This window comes from Argopecten irradians, chromosome 3 (assembly GCF_041381155.1).
Source record: "Argopecten irradians isolate NY chromosome 3, Ai_NY, whole genome shotgun sequence".
Classification (NCBI taxonomy): Eukaryota; Metazoa; Mollusca; class Bivalvia; order Pectinida; family Pectinidae; genus Argopecten; species Argopecten irradians.
In genome coordinates this window covers 15,150,105-15,165,512 of record NC_091136.1, presented here as the reverse complement: position 1 = coordinate 15,165,512, position 15,408 = coordinate 15,150,105, and the positions used below count along the sequence as shown (strand labels likewise).

The following is a 15,408-nucleotide window of genomic DNA, read 5'->3' as shown; positions in this document are numbered from 1 at the left end:
TAATGTTTGAAAACCTGTGAATTATAAGCCATTGGAAAGATGGAAAGAGTCGAGTGCATAAGAAGGCAATAAAAAATGATGACATCTCATGATAAAATAAGAATACAGAAAACAAAATAGGAACAAGTTGAAAACTAAAAATAGAAGCTTCTATAGAAAATAGAAAAAATCTGTCTATGACTAATGTACCCAGTTCGTTGTGATATGTGATGTAAGCTGTCGTTTATGTTTGAGGGTCTCAGTAAAACATGTATTATAAGATTTCCATGCTGTAGGTACAAATGATTATCAAACCATAGGGTGACACATGCAGCTAGAGTGACGCACAATGGTAAGATTGTTGTTTTGGAGAAGAAGAAATAAAAAAAACTAAAAAGTAAAACCATAGTATATTTCTCAAAACTGAAAACGTATCCTTTTCATGTGACAACGTGAATCAAATTAAATTTGAATAAAATTCTCATGAGAAAAAAAACTAGATTCAGTAACATTGTGAAATGTTTCGGGATTAGAAGTATAGGCAGTATATTGTACGTGTTGGTTTTATGTTGCTAGCTGGTGTTTAAATGGCAAGTCTTATCTCAAGTCCGACTCCGATCGAAGCACGATAAACAAATTTTAAGAGACAAAATTTTTATATTTTAAAATGATCAACAAAGACTTTTGTTATGATAATAGCAACATAAGTAATAATATAAATAAGATGTTGGTCTACAACTTCTGTTGTCACGACAACAATGGCAGACGATTTTATGGCAGTAATCATTTTTCATTGGGAGAAATCATTTTTCAGATTTCAATAGGATCTGATTTTCGTCTTTATAAACCTAGGTGGTCTGATGTTGTGTAAATTTTTTGTCGTGAAATTTCATTTCCAGTTTTATTGGTCTCGATTACTTGGTGTGCAGGTAAGCCTTGTGCTATACTCCATCTATTTAGCACTTGGTGGCAAAATCTGTAATACATCACAGACTGACTTTATACATTTAGTTCCCATGTACTTGAACAAATAATGTGTGTTTATCATAACTGAACATTGAAAAGCATTTGATGAAGCCAATTTAAATCATTTATCACAAAATACAAATGCAATGACAAAAAAATAGCAAATATTCTCACTCGTATCCACTAACAATGTTTCAACCATCACAATCCATTACATTTGGGAGATATTTGGATGAATTATGTATCTGGTAAATATATACTCATTATAGTAATTAAATGAAGGATATTATATATAATGTAAACTGAACGGTAAACTAAGTTTTAAAAACTGTGCTATTGTCTGTCGTATTGATGTAATTGTCCATTGTCGTTATGGTGAACATCTATACAGTATGTGATGTTATTGTGAAACAGACCATAAAGACCTGGTTTCAAAATCTACCAAACATTGGTATAGTCAACATATAAATATGTAATTCATCCCTGGTCAAGTCTGCTATTTTTAAATGTGTCTTCATTTATATCCTTTCAGACATTAAACAGGAGAGATAGTTCATGAAGCAATAATGTACACTAATTTTGACAATATAGATTATAACATCAACAAAATTTGCCTATTCTTTCATTATGATTTTCAATTTACATAACCTTGTCATTTTTTCCCAGTAAATGCGATAAGAAAAATAATGTAATATTTAAAAAAAATAAACATTAACAGTCCATCAACACCAATACATTCATTAAATGATCTCTATGAGTTTATAATTTGATAAATTCTGAAACTAAACCAATAGAATCTTATTATTGCTTATAAATTATGTTGGTCTTGGTGCATATATAAATAATATTATAGTATAAACAATAAAAATAACTTATATTACTATATTCATAATTTAATTAATGTTTTCTCATAATTTTGAAGAATTAGTGCTAATTTTGCCTAGTTTTCCTGAGTAATTACTGATGATATATATTAATGGACTATATTACCTCTAGTGGCAGCATGGAGTAGGGACCTGATGCTGGGGAAATTGAAATCGTTATCTGTCTCATGTTTCCTATATCTTATCTGTCAGTGTTGGACTTCATTTCATATCTGCACTAAATCAAGTCATAATTGACAATTAGGAGCAATTTTCATCTGAAACATGTGCCCCGGCAGTTCATCTATGCATGTGTTTGGAATTTTGTACACTGTGCTTGCTCAACCATGAGGTTAAAGGTCATTATGGAATCAATCAAGTGGAACTACTCAACACTGACAGTAATAACAGGCCTCTTGTCACTTACCTGACCTATAATGAGAATATCTCACCTCAGTTAAGTAGGTCAAATAAGCCTAATTGACCCAATTAACTCAGGGTGGGCTAGGTATTAGTGCTAGCCTAATTGATGTCCAATTAGCCCTATAGGGTTGAGCAGTATGTTTGTACAGTGGTCAAGATTTTCTCAACTCAGAGTATATGTTTTTTGAAACCCATATATGAGAACTAGCTGAGGTCACTGATCTCATACTGGACTAAAGTGCTTACTGGAGGTGCTTATCTAACCAATACTGAACAGATATACTACAGATCTGAGAGATCACAAGTGTAAATACAGAACAGAGATAATACCGATCTGAGAGATCATACTTGTTCTGTAGTGCTTGTCTGAAGATTTATATAAAATTTCACAATACAGACATATCTGACAGAAGCCATTTGGAATTTGTACCTGTGGATTTGAATATTTTCCAATGATAATCAGTGTTTTATTTCCATAAATCTGCACTCTGATGCAAACACAGCAGTAAGGGTGTTTGGAGTTTATTTACTAAGACTAAACATTTATATAGAGAAAAATAGTTATCAATCAAAAAGTGCTACCTGATATTCAACAAAATGGGAAAGAAAAAAGATTTGACGGTGACCGTAATAGAATTTAAATTAGACGAGAAGAACAATATTGAGGAAGATGAAGATGGATATATATATGTGATGCCATTTGAAAGAGGTAAGGCTACTTTTATAATAGAAATTTAATCCAACAGAGTGAAGGGAAATCCATTTAAATGTGAAATCTGAGAATTGTAGTGTGTACAATGTCAATGAAGGATTGGATTTCATTTTTGTATTTTGTATTTTATTGCTAGAATGATTTGTAACAGTTGTGAAAAGCAGTCATATAAGATAATTCTTGTATTTTATAGGGCATTGTGTTGACGCACATTCATGACTGAACTTTTCCCAGGGCCCACCCTCAAAGACACTTTTGAATTCTCTTAAGTCTGCATAATAAAAATATTAAAAGATTAATGTTTTCGTTACAAGAGAGAAATTACTTGACAATTAAATCACCGTGCTTTGATTGGTAATGTGATTGAGTGGTCTTGACTTTGATTAGAAGCTTGATGAAGCAAATGGAGGTTGCCAAATCTTGAAAAGAAATCTACAAGGATTAAAAGGTGGACAGGTCAAGACTGAAATTGCCTGCTCATCCTTGACCATCTCAGTGATTTAATGGTCAGTTTGAGTTTAGGGATGATACCAATTAGGCAGATAGATGTGGTCAAGGTTTTGACAAGGCGGCCAAACTTATGAGAGGGAAAGGTACCCAGTCCCTTCTCTTAATCACCTCCAATGTTGAGATCAAATAGCGACCCGACCTCCTACCGCCCACACACTCAACATCAAACAAAAGATTTAATTGTTCACAATTGACCCCCACACGACCTTATACTCAATTTATTGCTGTGTTGACCACAAAGTTAAAATTAAACTGTTATGTAAATCAGAGGGTAGATAATGATATGGTTGCATAAATCACTGTCTGATTGAGACAAAATTAAATGTTAGTGCGTCTTTATTGCTATTCATTAAGTTTAACATCAAGTCATTTAAATTTGTTGGAATAAACATTTAAGGCGGAATGGGGCCTTATTTTCATCATTGTCAGAAAAATGTTTGTAAGGCAAAGGAAGGAAATGCAGAGATTGCTATAATGTAAAAGACCAAAATTTGTAAGTATTACACTATTGCACGGAAATTGTAAACTTTCTTATCACATATTTCTTGCAACACATTACATTCAGAAATTACATTTAAGTTTCAGCAAATTTTGTAGAAGAAAAAGTAAATTGTTCCAAGTCTTTAAGCAAAATATGATTAGATTGTAAAATATATGTAAGTTAACAGTAAACTGTATCCTGTTGTCTATGCATAGATATGATGCCACATTTTCCTAGGTTTTAAAGAAATGAGATAATTTTATGATTTTGTAGCTGCTATTGGCTATTTAGAAGATGACATATGCTTTGAAAATGAAATGATTTTTCAATTATCTACATATTGATTTTGGAAAAAAAATTAATTAAGATATTACATTCAAAGTTCCTGTTTAAATGTTTCCATATTTCTAGTACAGCTCCATGATTTCTAAAAGCGACTGCCAGAGATGAGAGTTCGTGAGGAATTGTTTTAAGTTTGAATATGATCTTATGTCTATATCGTCCAAGGGTGGTGAGCGTCACACTCCAAACATGTTCTCAATTTAATTGTTTCTTTTTATGTAACAGATGATGTTTTAAATCCAGATCTAGTCTTAACACATGTGGTATTATATCTCTTCCATTACGGAGCTTTACGATCATTTAATGTCAGATTTAGAAATTAGTTTTCTCTGACAAATCCAAATATAGGAATTAATTTTCACAACTTGTGCCCAAGAATGATATTTTCTCTGGTTTTATTCTGCAAAAATAAAATATGGCAAATGAGTATATTCAGGGTATATTAGGGATATCTGACTTCATGATACACATAAAATATTTGCATTATATATATGTGTGTTGAGAAATGTAATGAAATGATATCACTCCTTGTATTAATTTATAATCTATACATAATATTGTGATTGTAGGTGATCAGTAACAAACTTGCACATATTCTTCAGCTGTGCTATATTTTACATCAAAATTCTTTGTTTCTGGTATTTACAGAATAGAATATGGATTCACCTGCCACATATGTAAAGGGGACATATTGGTAGATTGATAGACGCATGAAAAATACTTTTAACAAATTACGATAGCCAACTTCTGGAACATTTACTACAACACATTGTGTTGTGTTTTCATTTCAAACTTTTGGCACATTTACTCCTTGAAGAAAAATCTCTGCTTGCACAGCCTCACTGATGAAGATAGGGAACCTTTATATCTCTTTAATTACTGGCAGAAACACATGTTATGATACACCAGCAGAACTTGGCACACACAACACTAGCAGGGTCTCTAGTGTAACTACAGACAGACTGGCACATAGCCAGACCCCATTCACAAAATACTCAAAGGTCAAGGGTCGCCTAATCTCCCAGCAGAGGTGAAAGGTCGTTTGTGAATGGAGCTGACTTACCTTGTAAAAAACATTAATGGAGGCAAATCTCCATATATAGCATTTGTGTGTAAAATCTACCTCAGCAGTATTGTAGAAAGCCTTCATTTAAGTGTTGTCAAATAACTGGGCTTCATTCATAAAAAGTCTTTTCAGTTGCCCTGGAAATTTTATATTAAACCACAATTTTCATTCATGATGAAACGTCAATCAAGGTGCCGCAGGGAAAATAGTATAAGTAACTGTGGATTTTTATTCAGTTTATTCATTGCCACTGTCTATTTGCATTGGCCTGTGAGGTTCGGGGTTGGCAGGTATCATTAGAGGAGGTGTTGGACTAGAAGCTAGTTAGAAACTAGTCATTTACTTCCAATCTGTATGATTATCCCCTCACGGCACACTGTTAAAGCACCTGGCGTTTTACCGCGACATGCTCCAACGATTTCTATGTCACTTACGGGTGTGTCAAGTGTTGTCACCTAATCTGAGCTTATACTAGTTTTTAATACAAGCTAACAAGGGTATTCATTCTACCGTCGTTACAGGGACAGCCGAATGTACAATTTTATTTTTGGCAGGGACTGAAAGTATCGGATAATCAGATCATGTTAATAGGACTGACGTATCAGTTGAGCATGGCCGCTGCCATTGTCCTTTAATTTTAGACGTTTTTTGTATCAAGATGTCAAGCCAAACCGAGCCCAGCCATTGGCTATACCGTCTGCTGAACATGTACAGGAATTTTATTTTTATTTGACTAAAAGTGTTAAAGATGACATTTAGTGATAAAGATGTGGCATTAATGCGGGCAGGCTGTTAGGGTAGAAAATAAAGAGAACTAGTGTTGATGACTTGTAGTACATTGAAGTTGGCTGATCTCAGAAACGATACAATTATTAAGTTGTCTACTGGGTTTCATTCTTCAATTATTGAATTCTGTCACTAAAACTTTTATTCAAAATACAATCAATTTAAGATAAAAACCTGACAAGAATCAGATGAAGATTTTTATTTTATTTCAATGTCATCAATTCTTGATTCAAATGTCATATTTGTGTTTCGTTGCTTCAAAATAGCCCTTATCTTAAAATGGCTCAATTGTCCTGAAAACTGGTAACTATATTTGGGGTAATTAAGTCATATCAATGTTTAAATCTTTTGGCTGCCCAGCCAATAAAAGTAGTAAGTACTAGTTTTAGAATCTAGCTTCATTGGAAAATAATTTTTATTGGATTAATTTGATAGATTATATAGAGCCCAAAACGATGCAAACTTTATAGCTAGTTATCAATCTAAATCTGTAATACTGTCCCAAGGAACGTGCTGTACATAGGGCTGACACACACAAATTGTTGCCTTCATTTGTCACTTGATAAGCACAGATGCCTAAATATGACATTTTCATTCATTCTAATTATGTCTGTGGAATATAATATTATGATACCGCTACAACAAGTTTTAATTCACCCTAACTGTTTTGTTATTTGAAAAGGAACAAGCTATTTGGCGGCTTAGAAGCCAACTACAGCCCATCTGAATAATTCATGCCCCAGAAACATATAATTTCTGTCATTAAGACGACATTTACACAAATACATAATGAAAGTGAAATATTTATTATGACCATGTATAATCTTATATATTTAATGGGAATTGTAGATTTCTTCCTGCTCCACTGTTTTATAGGCTTTTATAATTACACTCATACTATCTGTCTGTGTGCCAGTTCAAACAGTTAACTTAGCTGATACAATCCTAATAATGTACTGATAAGATCTATTTTTATCTTTTTTTTTTTAAAGTTGTGAAAGTAAACATCAAACGCACCGATCTTAATCTCAGTTGTGTAATTTTAAGAATGTTCACAATTGTATTGAAATTGAGCCCTTGATATACGTTTTAGAGCTGCAGACTGGTTGTATCATTGAAAGCCTCCCACCTGTAACGATCATGTTCATACCTGTGTTTTGTTATACCTGTGATTCCTTTAGAGACTGGTTGTTTGGAAACGAAAATATTTGTAAAAAAAATCAATAGTGAATTGTTTACCTTGAAGTCATTCCATGTTAAGGAATGTTAACTACATTCTTGTATACCTGATATCCATCATTCGGTTCATTTGCATGTGCAGTTATCTCCCTTTTCTTCGATAAGTTATCTCCCCTTTTGTAACAGGCCTGGTTTTGTTCACTGAAATTTTTGTTTGAATGTATAAAAATAGTTCAATTAATATTATGTGTTATATTTAATCAAATTTGCAATTGAAAATCTTTCTATTTATGAATATGAACTTTCTTAAAAGCAATGGTGATAACGAAAATATTGTTTGGAAAATTTAATGTTCTTTATCAAACAACTATGCCCTTGTTACCTTAAATAGGTTGATCTTTTCATTGATATTGACTGTACTATTTCTGATATGGGGAAGTCAGCACAGCATAACCTTCAGTAATCTCCCTTGCTAGGTAGCTGGAGTATGTAGGGGTTATGTAAGCTGTAACCAGGGAGATCTGATGAATGGAGGAAATATGTTTACTATAAGTATCACAATCTTAATGTTGGCCAAGCCTTCTACTGTAAGGATATGAACTCCCCATCATTGATAATGACATTGGCAAAGAATTACCTATTATTCCAAAGACATTACTGTTAAATCTTAAGTAAAAATGAAGAATACTATTACAGATGTACTACTGTGAGGAATGCATGAACTTAGTTATTCTAAGGTCAATGGTACTGTGCAAAAACTGTTGTGGTAAAGGTACAGTTTCATGTAAGAGGTTCAACTGAATAAAAAACAAATCTAATTTTGTGCCAATGCTGAATCCTTTGTTGTTTTTCAGCGTATAAACAGCATCAGTCTGAAGCATATTTATTGGCTTAGACCTTGATATAGTTTGTATCCTGTTGAGTATAGAGATGGAGAATAATCCCTGCTGCCACGGGGAGGATTTGCTATCCACAAATGCCCAAAATCTGTGATATCTTCGTTCTGCTTGCTATACATGCTGAACAGTATCTACTAAAATATCTAGATATAATGGATGTCCTAGCCGATACATAAGGTTCCTTAAAGATGTGTTAAACTTCCAGTATTCAGTAAAGTTTTCAAAATGTAGAGTTTCTTTAGTCAGGGTTCAAAGTGACTGATTTTATCACCATTTGTCCATTTATTTTGATAACTTAGGTAGTAATTTCCTGCTTTGGTTACATAACCAATACCGTCTTTTGTGGTTTTCTTGCTACTCTGACAATTGACAGTGCTCGAACATGATAAATATTGGTTTTAAAGTTTTCTCCAACACCTGGTCCCGTATGTTAAACTGTAAAAACTTGTGTCACCCCTGGCTGAACGGGCTAATGATACTCATCCGGTGTTCATTTTAAACTCCAAAGAACATTGATGTCAAGTGCCCAGCCTTCAATATCAAAAATATTAGCTATAGGAAGTGAAACAAAAAATAAACAAGGCATGAATTGAAGAAAGTTATCGAACAAAGATGAGTTTTTATGCATGAAATACAGAAAAAGCTCCCCTGATTTCATTCATAAGAATATGTGTTGTCATTAGTCAGGACCGTATGATGACAGGTGAACATGATAATTTGTTAAGTTCCTGATCCTGATGGTAGGGTCGACTACATCATTATTACATCCATTATCAGGCCTTTGTCAGCGTTTCCTGGCCAAAACCTGACCATAAATGGGTGAATCACAAGCTTTATTTATTGTGTTGGTCATCCCTATGCTTGACCACAGATAAATTTCCCCTGGACTAAGCTTAATATATATGACAGGTTGTGGTTAGAAGTGTGTCAGTAGACTGACCAAGAGTGACCCTTGTCCACTTACATGGTCAACTTCTACACTCATATTAGTCATACCTGTATATAATGGAGAACAATTTTCCATGTTTGAATATTTTTTCCATTTATTAATTCAGAATCTCCTAAGAAATAAAAAAGAGTTTGAAAAAGAAATCTAAAAAAATCTTTATGAACAATAACGATGTAAGATAATGTGTCACTACATTAACAGTAAAACCTTTCTTCAGCAAAACACAATATAGTACATCCTGTGTCTGTGTTTATATTTTTCCTGTCACGGTTCTTGCCTCTTATCATCCAGCGTCCTGTTTAGTCGTGGTCACTGATCACCAGTTTGCGGGGGCGGATTTGATAGTTTTTACTTTAAAATCATCAAGCTTATGTTTGAGTGGCCGTCTGTGATCGTCTGTGATTGAATACAGACGAAAAGGCAGATGATTTTTTTCGCTTCCCCCCTACTTATAAATCAACCTATTTCCGTTGCCTTTTAAAATGACATGGTTATTATGCTGGCCACAGGCGCTCATCTAGAACTACAACATAAAAAATCTAATTGAAATTTAAAAGGATACTTTATACCTTTTTATATGTCAAAGTAGATTTAATGCGAAATTAGAAAATGTCTGAAAGTTTTTATGATACATTGTACTTTTAGAAGTTAACGTTTTTATGAGGTGGTATTAAATTTGATCCATTTACGTTGGGTTTTTTTCTCCTCTGGAGAAACGTTATTAAAGTAGAATAAGCTTTCACTGCATCTTGTTGAAAATAATTGTATTTTGTAAATTTGATGTTAAACAATTACAATATCTTCAAAGAAAAAGCTGGAAACGATACAGAACAGGTATTATTTTTTTGCCATGACAAATACAACTTGTATAGAGTAAGCAAAAGTTAAGGACACCTGTTGTTTTAAGTAAGAAATATCCATAAATGTGTACTTCTGTACAGAGAAAGTTGTTATGATTTAGGAGGCAGTTACCTCTCAAATTTAGGCCAGAATATCCATCTTTGTCTTGTTAATTTAATACCGTCATTGAATCCAAGCCCTTGACTGTAAAATATCTTGTACAGCAGACGACAGCAACATGTCCACGATTACATCACGTGTTCGCTCAGGTGAAATTAGCATCTCGTGTGGTACAAAAATACATCCCTAGTTGATATTTTGATTTACCAAACAACAGTAATAAATATATTAAACCAAAATGGAATCATGAAATTGTGACAATAACATTTGTCGAAGCTATAACAAGGAAGCAATTTTATATATAGCACTCAGATACTTTATTAAGCTTATGTATTCCTTTATATAGCTGTACAAAATGTTCATAGTAGTATTACCCTTGGTTCTGAGAATCAGAGAAGTTAGCAGAAAGTATTTTTATGGAGGAAAGTATTTTCTGATAAAAAGGTTTTTTTGTTCACTTAATTCAGTGTTAAGATATTGTGTTCTGTGTAACCAATTTGTATTGGTGTGATTAAGTTACAGTTTGACAAACTTGTGTCTGTTTGGGATAAGCTGTTTGTGGCCGCGACACTAAGATTTACAAACATTACCAGTTGTAAATGTCTTATCCTATCTGTTGTGTCATTCTGTGGCCAGATATATTTGGTAATTAAGATAATTTTTACTTGTGTCTACAGGTAAATTGTGGTCACAGCATTAGGGTCAATGTCTTAAACTCACCAAACATTACGCACTATCTTGTATTTATTCTTCAAAGACTATTAAACAGGTTTGGTTCCCTATGATAACTGAACTAAACACGGTTTTTCTCTTGTTAACATTGTTGGAACACGGACACTCAACTCTGTGTTTAATTGACGGTCCAACAGAAAACAGAGGAATGATTATCTTTGTACGTGTGTTGATTCAGAATAATGCTTTTGATTTATGTACTTTTCATAGCTTACACTAGTCTCAATGACGTCGTAACTTTCTCTAACATGCCGTGTTAGAAGATCAGAGGAACGTTTACAAAACGATTATCTCTCACTCACCTCATCTCTGTAGACATGATATGAAAGTTTATGTTCGGTGAAAGAAATACCTACAAATTTGTAATATTAACAAGTAACAGGTAGCAAAGGAAAGTTCTTCATTTGTTGGCTCTGCATACTTCTTATGTGTGAAGATGCAACTGCCTTTGAATGCTCTTGGAAAAGCTGCTACTGCATACCAAAAGCTCGATCATTCATGGGCAATATGAAACCTACATCTTTGCTAATGGCAACTGCAAAAAACATTATTTGTAATTTTTCCTTGTACGTGCGTGGATAACCAAGCTAGAGGTTTGTTTTGGGTGGATTAAGATTTCGAGTTGGCTTCCCCAGTCACTTTCAGCTGCTTAACCTCGCGTGATCTCCGGAGAACTTGCATTGTTGTAAGATCATAGGGGCCAGCCAGTAACCATTTGGGGAGATAACTCTAATCGCCTAACATGATAGGTAGGAGTCCGATTTCAAACTCATCAGCAAATTAAAGGGCAAACGAAGGTGTCATGTACAGATAGTCTTTACTTACTTTAATGTGTAAATTGAAATTATACAATTTACAGATTAGATAGCTTATCTTAATTAACCAATGATTAGCGTTCTACCAGAATAGATAGAGAGAGTTAAAATCGTATCTGGTTGTTTTTTGTGTCTCCCTTCACTAAAGAGTTCAGATTAAGTGTGTGTGTCTGTATGCGATGGTTGTTAAGTAAATGATAGTTAAATACTTAGAAGCTTTGCCATTGCTCTGGATAGTGATGTTTTCAATTGGATTACGATTGCACATTTTTGTTTCCTTACATTGAGTCTAACAATCTTGTTACGGATATTTAATTGAACTATAGTTGAAGGTAATGAAGAAAACTACTTCAATATTTCTTTGTTATAATTACGAATTATTTCGTTTTACTTATTGTGACAGACATCTTGTTTAGTTTTGATGTTTTATTTATGGATTTCGCCTTTATGTGTTACAGACATTCCCCAAACCCCCCAGGTTCCGCCCCTCACCCCTGGATCCAACCAGAAGGTGTCTCAAGCCTTCCTCGAGTGCTTCAAGAGCTTTGACATTGATATGCAGAAATACAATATTCCAAAAGGTAAGTCATTTTCTATTACCGATAACAAAAAATACAGGATCAAAGTCATTCACATATTAAGCAAGATGAATCTGGTGTTTTAATGTATATAGATTAATTTTTAATTTTTATTGAAAAATGCATACAATATGTTTGTCTCGACAAAATTAGGACATTGTTCAGTGATCAATTGGATAGAAACAGAAAATCAACATTATCTTGACAGGAAAATCAGTTAAATAGATTTTAATTAGCAAATATTTGTCAAATTGGGATGATATGATGGGAAAATATTCATGAAAGTGTTAAAAATGACAAATATAATTTAAAAAAAAATGGACTAATTAGGCCATCTGTCACCTGCCAAGCGTGATATTTTGTATATGTATATGTAGTTGCCATCAGTGATGATGGCCGATGGTCCAGTGGCTGGTCCGTCTACTGGGGTCCAACATAACAGGTGATTGCTCTCTCAGTTAATGAGTAATTTACCAATAGCCTGTCTCACAGGCACTGTGCACAGGGCCAATATCGGCACTTTCAATATTAAAATGACCCTCTCCATTACAACTGTAACCTTTATTCGGTGTATAGTGCCAGGATTCAGAATCAAAATAATTGTTTTTAAACACCTCGCCCGACTGTTCATCATCTAATTTGGTTAAAGTTGAACACAAATCATGGGAATGTAATATCCTTAATAGACAATGATAGTCAGCAAATCACGGCATTTAATGGTTGAAATAATTATCACTAAATAGCTCTTTCGGATTTGTTTTTGAAAATTAGCACGCCATTTTATTGTGACGTGGTGTAGATTCCCTCGTGACGAGAAACAATTACGGATAAGTGTTTGAGAGAGTCTGGTTAGGGCTGAAGGCTCGTCGTACTACGGTGCGCGACAAAGTTATCAGGGACATAGAATCACAGTCGTTCGTACGTTTGACTCTCCCCAGAGAGGAACATCATAGACATGAACTAACTGTATGATCAGATTACTTGTAAATTACGTTAAGCTTTAATTAGTTAAAACACTTGTTCGTTTAGCGCAGGTATAAAGCACAGGTGTTGAGCCTCATTTGATTATAACATCCAATTGATTTCTACATAGAAACACTATCAAGTGTTTTGTCGGATAAAATTTTACCTGGATAGGATTCTTGGGTAGGATGTTTGATAACTGTAAGTATCCTAAAGTGGAGTTTGGCAGCTTTATGTGTATGACAATCAGACAGAAGAAATGATGCATTTGTGTCCAACCTGGATCTACGTTCATTGTTTAGGTTTAATGGGGAAAACAGAGAGGGCTTTTTGTCTTGTTGAAAGAAATGTTAAAATTTTACGACAGAAGAGTCAAATTGCACTGACATACATAGAAATATCATTTCTAACTATCAACAAATGTATTAAGATTTCATGATTTCCTACTCAAAATTTGGTTGGCAACTGAATGGATATTGTCAATGTTTTTAACTATATTTGATTGGTGTTCTATTTTTAGATCCCCTCCAGTGGAGCGAGATACAGGTTGTACAGTGGTTACAGTGGGCGGTCAAAGAGTTCAATGTCCAGGGAATCAGCATGGGAAACTTCGCCATCAATGGTCAGCAGATGATCAAGAACGGCAAGGACGAGTTCCTCAAACTGGCCCCGCCCTACATGGGCGACATTCTGTGGGAACACTTACAGGAGCTCCAGAAAGGTGGGTGTGGCCTGTTTAGGTGGAGTTATAGTTTAAAGGGTGTTGTATGTTGTAAGGGGTGGAGTTTTAGCACAAACAGTATTTGGTTAGTTAGGGACAGAGGTCAAGCTTAAGTTAGGGTCAGAGGTCAAGCTTATGGTGGGACAGAGGTCAAGCTTATGTTGGGACAGAGGTCAAGCTTATGTTGGGACAGAGGTCAAGCTTATGTTGGGACAGAGGTCAAGCTTATGTTGGGACAGAGGTCAAGCTTATGTTGGGACAGAGGTCAAGCATATGTTGGGACAGAGTTTCAGCTTAATGAGTATCGTTTTCATTAGAGTTAATTTGAGTTTCTAATTAGGATTCAAAGTGTTTTTGGTATGGGCAGACTAAAATATAATGACAAACCATGCTTGTAAATTTATGGTTTGCGTGGATTATTTTTGAGGGCGGAGCTTAAGTATAATGTGTGTGGATTTTGGATTGTTGTTAGATGTCATTATTGTGGCTTGCAATTAGGGATGGACTAAAACCATAATAGGTGTGGCTTGTTATGGGCATTAAGGCAAAATACTTGTAATTGATTGGATAAATTGATTGAGAACCGTTTCAAGCATGACTGAATATTGTGAAGTTTTTTTAGTGAATCAGATGTTCAATGAATGCATCATATACCTTGCATGGGAATTCTTGTATTGCCTCAGATGCAACAAGTCATCATCCTTTTAAATGTTTTGAAAAGAAATAAAATCATGCATGCATTTATTACTTAGAACTGCACTTTTAAGAAGAAAAAAAATATAACAGAGTTATTCCCCTTTTCAGAGGTTGCCCAAGAGAGGGCGTCACTGTGCAATGTCCCGCCCAATTATAGTGAACCTGTTTGCATGCCCGACTTTGGGGAGCACTTCCTTCAACAAGGTAAATCTTGCACATCATGAAAAACTGGATAATAAAAACATGTCTCTTTTATGCATGAATGAGCAAACACTACAGTTAATGTAGATATAGAGCATGGTGATGTTAACATATGTATCACTTTCACAATCTTTTCCTCGTTTATTTAATGACGTTAGTGTGTCATATATATATTTCACAGTTCTGAGCTAATTAGTGTAATGTACTGGTGTAATGTACATTTTGTTTTCGGCATGTTTGTTCTGTGTTGTAATAAAAATAATTTGTATATAATTATTTTCACATCAAACATATCAAAAAAAAGATGATTTTTTTAATGAGTAATTAGATAATTTTGTTCTTACTGTAAATATTTCAATTTTAGGTTATAACCGGATTGAGAGTAAAGTCCCCACCTCTCAGCCGCCGACCAGTCAAGGCTACATAGACAATAAATGTAAGTACTGTCAGGTTTATAATAACCATCATTAATCGTCACACTTGAATGAATTTCTTGCAAATGAGCCTTGATGCTGCCTCGGGAAAGTTACTTATTTATATTCATACGCTTGGCAGTTCATGTAACATTTAAAATAAACAAATTTACT

The 15,408-nt window shown here is 34.1% G+C and overlaps 1 protein-coding gene across 3 annotated transcripts in view; it reads left to right on the top strand.

Moving 5' to 3' along the window:
- LOC138317645 (protein c-ets-1-B-like) overlaps nucleotides 1-15,408 on the top strand; it is a 72,019-nt gene that overhangs the window by 49,359 nt on the left and 7,252 nt on the right. For 2 of the 3 annotated variants that reach the window (XM_069259452.1, XM_069259454.1), the window contains 4 exons: nucleotides 12,121-12,243; nucleotides 13,724-13,924; nucleotides 14,729-14,824; nucleotides 15,186-15,257. In XM_069259452.1, coding sequence (XP_069115553.1) covers nucleotides 12,121-12,243; nucleotides 13,724-13,924; nucleotides 14,729-14,824; nucleotides 15,186-15,257 — 492 coding nt within the window. The remainder of the gene's footprint in view (nucleotides 1-12,120; nucleotides 12,244-13,723; nucleotides 13,925-14,728; nucleotides 14,825-15,185; nucleotides 15,258-15,408) is intronic. The other variant, XM_069259453.1, reaches the window with a different exon arrangement.